Source organism: Acanthamoeba castellanii (genome assembly GCF_000313135.1).
Source record: "Acanthamoeba castellanii str. Neff unplaced genomic scaffold scf7180000084768, whole genome shotgun sequence".
Lineage (NCBI taxonomy): Eukaryota > Discosea > Longamoebia > Acanthamoebidae > Acanthamoeba > Acanthamoeba castellanii.
The window spans coordinates 5,956-13,020 of record NW_004457618.1 but is presented as its reverse complement, the minus strand read 5'-3'; the positions used below and the strand labels follow the sequence as shown (position 1 = coordinate 13,020).

The following is a 7,065-nucleotide window of genomic DNA, read 5'->3' as shown; positions in this document are numbered from 1 at the left end:
GACCTGAACGCCCTCCAATCTGCTCGTACGCACACCGCTCCCCCCACAGCCCACAGCGCCCCTCCCCCCCAAACACCCAATAGTCATTCATTCCTGACACCTTAACGTGGTGTGTGTGGGTTGAACGTGCAGGTGGACGAGAACTGGAACGTGAAGGTGGCCGACTTTGGATTCGCGCGCATCAAGGAGGAGAACGCGACGATGACCCGCTGTGGCACCCCCTGCTGGACGGCGCCGGAGGTCATCCGCGGCGAGAAGTACGACGAAAAGGCCGACGTGTACTCGTTTGGCATCATCATGTGGGAGGTGCTCACCAGGCGCCAGCCCTATGCCGGACGCAACTTCATGGGCGTGTCGCTCGACGTGCTCGAGGGGCGGAGACCGCAGATCCCCAACGACTGCCCGGCGCACTTCACCAAGATCATGAAGAAGTGCTGGCACGCCAAGGCGGAGAAGCGCCCCCTCATGGAAGACGTACTTGCCTACTTCGACAAGCAGGTAGGTGCGGACGATTTTGTGGCGACAAACCCCTGAGGTGCCACCAGCAGTGTAACATAAAATGGGAGGGGCAACAAAAAAATGGTACAACACGGTTGGGGGTCCTAACGTCCCAACCCATTAAGAACTAAATCCAACTGAATAAACCGCCCGGTTTTCGTTCCAATCTGCTGACCAACCCAGTTGTTACTGCAGACTGCACCGGCTATAAAACGGCACGGCGTGGCCTCTTCAAACGCATCACCAACTGTTACAGCCAGCGCATGCAAGGCCCGCTGGCCGACCTGCCTACCAATTCCACCAGCAGACCGTGGCTCGTGGGACCCAGGAACACCACCAAGCTCAACCACCGCACGCGCCAGATACTGGAGAGCGGCGAGGACGCCTTTGTGCCGTCGAACGAGGTCACCAAGTACTACAACGTCACCGCGGCCTGCCTGCGCCAGTGGGCCAACAAGGGTGAGGTGCGCGTCTTGAGGATCGGCGAACTGGGCAAGCGCCTCTACAACGCCAAAGATCTCAAGTCCAAGCTAGTTGGGCGCGATGGAGGCGCCCAACAACAACGACAACAGCAACGAAAGAGGTTTGCCTACGCTCAAGTGTCGAGCGAACACCAGCGGGGCGACCTCGAGCGCCAAGTTGGCGAACTCCGGCGGCTCTGCCCCAACCACAAGATCGTCACCAACGTGGCTAGGTACATAGCCCAGCCCCCCAAAAAGCAGCAGAATGGCCCAACACCAAACCCTAAGAGTCGTCTCACGTTACCTTTGCATGGTAACGTGTCTTTTGTCCCATAAACAGTGGCCTCAACTGGAAACGGAAGGGCGTTAGAGCCATACTGGACCAATGTCTCGAGGGAATGGTCGAGGAGGTTGCCGTGCTTCACCGGTATCGATCAATTCGTATTGGGCTCGCTGCCGCTTTTTAGCTAACAATACCCCCCCCCTCCTCAACCCAACAAAGGGACCGACTGGCGCGCTTTGGAGTCGAGCTCATGGAGTACCTCTTTGCAAAGAACGATGTCCGGCTCGTGGTGGTCGGTGAGGGCGCTACAGCCGACGCCGAGACCCACGCCGTGCTCGAAGCTGTCGTTGACCCGGCGCAGGAGCTCGCCGACGACCTCATCGCCGTTACCACCTTTTTCGTGGCGCGACATAACGGATTGCGCTCTGCGGCGCATCGACGAGCGCGCGCTGCTGCCCGAGCAGCAACCGTGGAGGAAGCAACAGGCGGCGAATCTGAAGACGGCTCAGAAGAAGGCGAATCGGAAGAAGGCCTCGGCGGCGAAGACCAAGGTCATGGAGGCAAGCGGCGACGGCGACACGAATCAACCGGGAGGAAAGCGAAAGCGCAAGGGAAAAGAGCGCGCGCCGATCTCTGAGGAGGGGGAGGAGGAGGAGGAACCGGCGCCGTACGATGGCAAGTGCCGCAAGATCCGAGTCTTCCCGAATCGCTGGCAGAAGGATCTCCTCAAGAGCTGGATGGGCACGGTGCGCTGGACCTTCAACGCGTGCAACGCCGCCGTGCGCGCTGGGCTCAGCGGCCACTCCGAGGCCGAACTGCGGAGCCGTTTCGTGGACAACGAGGCCTTCGGCAAGCCGTCTAGACGAAAGAAAAAGAAGGCGAAAGTGGCGGCCCCTTTCTCCGAGCGAGGGAAGGAGTTGCTGGCAGCGACCAGGCACCTCCCCGGTCCATCGACGCTCTGGGTGCTCGACACGCCGCGCGACATCCGGGACCAAGCGGCGAAGGAGCTCTCGGCGGCCTACAAGAACGGCACCAAGGCGCACGGCAAGGGCAAGTTCGAGGTCAAGTTCAAGTCGCCCAAGAAGATGGCCCAGCAGTGCATCACGAGCAACGCTCGGGATTGGGGTCGCGGTCGCACGAGCGTCTTCCACGGCCTCTTCGACAGCGGGAGAGCCCTCCGCGCGAGTGAGCCGCTCCCGCGAGAGATGAAGCACGAGTTCAAGATCGTGCGTACTCGACTCGGTCGCTACTACCTCTGCGTGCCGATGGACCTCGAGACACGGGGCGAAAGCCAAGCCCCATCGTCTTCGGATGACGTCGGCGCCGAGTGCGTCTTCATCGACCCCGGCGTGCGCACCTTCGTGACCACCTTCGATCTGAGCGGGCGCATCCACGAGTTCGGCACCGGTTCGATCGGACGCATCGAGAAGCTGTGCCGCCGCCTCGACGACCTCATCTCGCGCACCTACGCCAAGAAGCCCGACGACAGGCAGCGCTTCCTCCGCGGCAAGAAGAAGCGCTGGAGGATGCGGCGCGCGGCGCTGCGGATGCGGCGTCGGATTCGCGACCTGATCGATGAGGCCCACCGCAAGATCGCGCTCTGGCTGTGCGAGAACCACCGGGTCATCCTGTGGCCGCTCTCCGGTGTCTCCAACATGGTGGTGGCCAAGGAGGATCTCAAGCAGCGTAAGCGACGGATCGGCGCCAAGTCGGTGCGCGCCATGCTCACGTGGAGCTGGTACCGCTTCCAGGAGTGGCTCAAGCACAAGGTGCGCGAGTTCCCCTGGTGCCGCCTCGTGCTCACATCCGAGGCGCACACGACCAAGACCTGCACTCACTGCGGCACGCCCAACCATGACGTCGGGAGGAGCGAGGTCTTCCGCTGCGCCGACGCGGCCTGCCCGAACCGATCGGCCCATCGCGACCACCACGGAGCGCGCAACAATGGCCTCCGGTTTTTGACCGAGTGGGCCAACCTACCAACGACGACGACGACGACGACGATGACGCAACGACTCCCGACTCGAGTCATCGACCTGACGACGTCGGGTCTCAACGACTGAACGACCAACCAACCCAACTGAGCCTTGGCTCGCTCGCACCGTGCCGGTGGCGCTCCGCGGTGCGGGACCATGGATCTATTGACAAGCAAGCAACGCCGCCAGTGTTCCGGTGGGAATGCCCGCCGCTGATACTTTGTAATAGGTTCAATTCCAAGGGCGTGAGCCGAAATTTAAGCCAATCTCCAGGGCATCACTAGAAATAAAATCAAGTCATCAGTAACTTTGTTCTGAACAGCAATTAAGATGCCCATACCTCTCTGATTGTGTAGATGGAGTGAAGGTCAATAAACCCAGCATTGGCCAGGCTTGCACTGAGATCGGCCAAGTTGTTGGCCTGCAGCCAGCTCATCGCCTCCTCTGTCATCGCCATTGTTTTTGAAAGGAACAAAACTGAAAAAGAGGTTTGGAGTCAGACAAAACAGATAAACCTGTTTGTGAGCACGCCAAACTTATGCACAGTTGCCGCTACTACAAAAATAGGAATAATCTGTTTTTTTTGCAGGGCGGGATTTTCGACGTTCGTGCTGGATGAGGCCGGGCCGGGCCGCAATGGATAGGCGTGACGGTGGCGGCGGAGGAGTTCCTCGAATTCCTCTCGGCGGCGCTTACCCAGGACCTGGTCAGCCGGCCGGGCGACCAGATCGACGCCCTGGAGGAGGGACGCATGCTCGAGGAGGTCAAGATGCGCAGCTTCGTCTTCGCCGGGTGATCTCACCAGCCAACCGCACACGCACGGCACGCATGACACACGATCTATTCAAGCCCGGGCTGAGCAGGCTTCAGCAGGCGGACAGGAAGGGATGCGCGAGAGCGTCGGCCAGGGCCAACCGCTTCTTCGGGTTGAGCTTGAGCAGGCGGCGGGCCAGGTCGAGCCCTTCCTCCGTGCACCACGGCGCCGGTGTCCACGCTTGATTCGCGGCACGATTGAACAGCAGCTTCTTCAGCTTGTCGGCCCTGTCGTTGTCGTAGTTGGCGTAGTTGGTGTTGGTGTTGGTTGGTCAAACAATCACCCACGACGCCCCGACAAATTTGGGGGAAGCGGTACGGTGCGTTGTGGGTCCAGGACTGGATGAAGGAGCAGGCTTGGCCGCGTGGAGCGGCGTGGAGCTGCTGAACCAGGCGCAGCGCAGCCCCGTCGGAGCGCGGGTAGATCCACATGAGCTAGCACAGATTCCATTAATTTCCAGGACGAAGAACGAAAAGAGCGAATGAGGGAGAGTGGGGAGGTGGGTACGGATTGCAGGAGCATGATGCCCAGGCTCCAGGTATCGGCAGCAGTCGTGGGCAGCTCGAGACTGATCCCACTCAGCTCGGGACACGTGTAGCCCGGCGTGCCCGCAGTTAGGATCTCCTTGTCGCATCGCGCCACATCGACTGAGTGGTCAAAATCGATAACCACCGCTCTCTGGCAATGTAACCACCGCGACCACCACGCGCGCAACACACAACACACAACAAAGCACACAAGGGGACCGGTGAGTTCAGTCATCCCACTGATGTGCAAACATCAACTCAAGAAAAACAAACCATGTCATTCGTGAGGAGAACGTTGTCGGGCTTGATGTCGTAGTGCAGGATGCCTCGCTTATGACACTCCAAAAGAGTCTGGACAGCCAAGACATGAATCAGCCAAGTGGTGAACATGGGGCAGGCAGGCAGGCAAGTACGTACTCGGGTGAGCTGGTAGAAGAACAGGCGGATGCTTGCAAGAGTGGGCATGTCCTCAAGGTGAGCTGGAGCGCCGTCGATGTACTCCAAGATGAGCACCAGCTCTCTGTTGGCCCAGGAGGTATCCCCACGCCCAGGAATGGCCCTGCCCTCGTCGATCAGCCGCACGACCCCGGGCACGCCCTCGAGGATGCGCAGTGCGTGCACTTCCTGGTAGTGGATCCAATTATCAGTCAGCCGCCGCTTGACGGCCGCCAGCTGGCCGTTGGCCACATTTCTCGCCAGATGCACTTCTGTTGCCTCTCCCTGTTGGTTCAGGAAGTCAGACAACTGCCGCTATGCAAGCAGTAACAGACGTTGTGTGGGAGGTGCAGTACCTTGCTGATGCAGGAAAGAAGCTCATAGAGTTGGTGGCCGTTACTGGCCTTCACAAGGGTCGTGATACTCGCCTTCGTCTGATGCATTGCTTGTGTGCCTTGGTCACTATACTCTTCGATCCCACCATCCTTGGCCTCGTCGTCCTTGCCCTCGCTGCTGTCAATATCACTCTCATCTTTGCCCTCACTGCGCCCATCGCCGCTAGCATCTTCGTCGTCGCCCTTGTCGCCGTCGCTGGCGCTATCTCTTCCACTGCCGCTGTCGTCCTCACTCTCGCTGTTGTGCTTGTCGTTGCCTTCGCCATCGCCATCATTTTCGTCGTCATCACCATTACCGTCATCTCCCTTCGATCTTGCTTCGGCGGCGTAGACGTTGGCCCTCCTTTGGAGATCGGCTGGCTGCCTCTGGGCCAGCTCAGCTGTCTGGATGGCATGTAGGCGCAAGTACCAAAGAGCCCTGAAGATGAGCACAAGTTCCATTGCTGTGTATGTACAGGAGAAGTCAGCAATAGTTGTAGTGGAAATGCGAGGCACAAAGGACAAAAGGACAAAAGTACGTTCAGATGAGGAGTATTGCAGGAGCAGGTGCGGGTGGAACTGGTTGCCGCGGTTCGTATGATGGACCTCCATGCCGTACAGAAGGAACCGGGTGCCCGCCCAGTAGATTCCGAACGCGAAAGGATGCTCCCATCCGAGGTCCACCTGCTGCATGCACATCATCCTCATCTCGTACAGCACCACATTGCTTACATACAGGAAAGACTTAACAAAGCCACCCTTTTCAAGGAGTGATAGGAGCGCACCTACATGTCACTAAGATCGTGTTCGTCTTTCTTGTGCTCAATCACGATGAGACCGAGGTAGACCAGCTCCGCAAGGGGGCTGATGTCGACGCCGGGAAGAGCCGCCTTGGTAAACCCGATGATGCCATCAGGCCGCCACACCTTGACCTTGTTCTTGCCGAGGTAGTTCATGTCTCTGACTGTTCTTCGCCTAAACCCAAGATTGAGGGAGCTTACTCCAAGACAAAATCGAGAAACCAAGAGTTGAAGAAGGTACCAGGCTCGTTCAATTGTGTTGGCGCACCCGGCAGTCAAGCAGATGTACAACCAGGCGTAGAGATCCATTTCTTTCGTTCCTTCACCGTGGGCAGCGCCCAAACGCTGAGGCGTCTCGCTGCGGAGAAGTTCTGCAAGAACCCTTGCGCAGAGGTCGAAGTCGTGATTGGTCGTGTCGAACGAGAACGCTCCACCAAGGCTGCTGAGGGTGTACTCCCCGTCAAGAAATCGAAGCTGTTGACGTCAACAGGGAGTGAGCAGCAACCAGGGTAAGGATAATAGCACAACTGTACCTCAGGGAAACGGTTGCGCTCGCCAACTAACATCTCGAGGTAAGCCGGTAAGCGGAAGCGGCGGTGACGAAACACGAGAAGAACCCACTCCAGCTCGGTGTCGTGTAGGGCGATGCTCCACACCCGGTCGTTCTGCTCGGGGACTACGGGCCGCACCACAATCCCCAGATTCTGCAACACAGCGGTGGATAGCTTGCGTTGCGTCCCGAAGGTGTCGGGCGAGTGGAGCGCGGCCTCCTTAGGGTTAGGGTTAGGGTTAGGGTTAGGGTTAGGGTTAGGGTTAGGGTTAGGGTTAGGGTTAGGGTTAGGTTAGGTTAGGTTAGGTTAGGTTAGGTTAGGTTAGGTTAGGTTAGGTTAGGTTAGG

General features: G+C 58.8%; 4 protein-coding genes across 4 annotated transcripts in view; 2 read left to right on the top strand and 2 right to left on the bottom strand.

Moving 5' to 3' along the window:
• The window catches only part of ACA1_250560 (serine/threonine protein kinase, putative), a gene marked incomplete at both ends in the record, with an annotated part of 3,712 nt that extends 3,178 nt beyond the window's left edge, over positions 1-534 (top strand). Inside the window, one exon of the mRNA XM_004367444.1 lies at positions 133-534. Coding sequence (XP_004367501.1) covers positions 133-534 — 402 coding nt within the window. The remainder of the gene's footprint in view (positions 1-132) is intronic.
• Positions 535-761: 227 nt separating this feature from the next.
• On the top strand, positions 762-3,305 carry ACA1_250550 (RecF/RecN/SMC domain containing protein; the record flags this gene model as incomplete). The annotated part of the gene is made up of 5 exons (XM_004367443.1): positions 762-1,192; positions 1,300-1,386; positions 1,462-1,627; positions 1,707-2,098; positions 2,177-3,305. 5 exons carry the CDS (start codon positions 762-764, stop codon positions 3,303-3,305), a joined length of 2,205 nt encoding a protein of 734 aa, XP_004367500.1.
• Positions 3,306-4,084: 779 nt separating this feature from the next.
• Positions 4,085-6,070, bottom strand: ACA1_250540 (tau-protein kinase; the record flags this gene model as incomplete). Its single annotated transcript, XM_004367442.1, has 7 exons — positions 4,085-4,259; positions 4,351-4,466; positions 4,540-4,710; positions 4,833-4,910; positions 4,977-5,303; positions 5,351-5,832; positions 5,908-6,070. The coding sequence occupies 7 exons, from the start codon at positions 6,068-6,070 to the stop codon at positions 4,085-4,087; spliced, it is 1,512 nt and encodes a 503-aa protein (XP_004367499.1).
• An 83-nt stretch (positions 6,071-6,153) lies between these two features.
• ACA1_250430 (uncharacterized protein) overlaps positions 6,154-7,065 on the bottom strand; it is a gene marked incomplete at both ends in the record, with an annotated part of 2,232 nt that continues 1,320 nt past the window's right edge. Inside the window, 3 exons of the mRNA XM_004349465.1 lie at positions 6,154-6,337; positions 6,437-6,642; positions 6,786-6,844. Of these exons, the coding sequence (XP_004349515.1) occupies positions 6,154-6,337; positions 6,437-6,642; positions 6,786-6,844 (449 nt within the window). The remainder of the gene's footprint in view (positions 6,338-6,436; positions 6,643-6,785; positions 6,845-7,065) is intronic.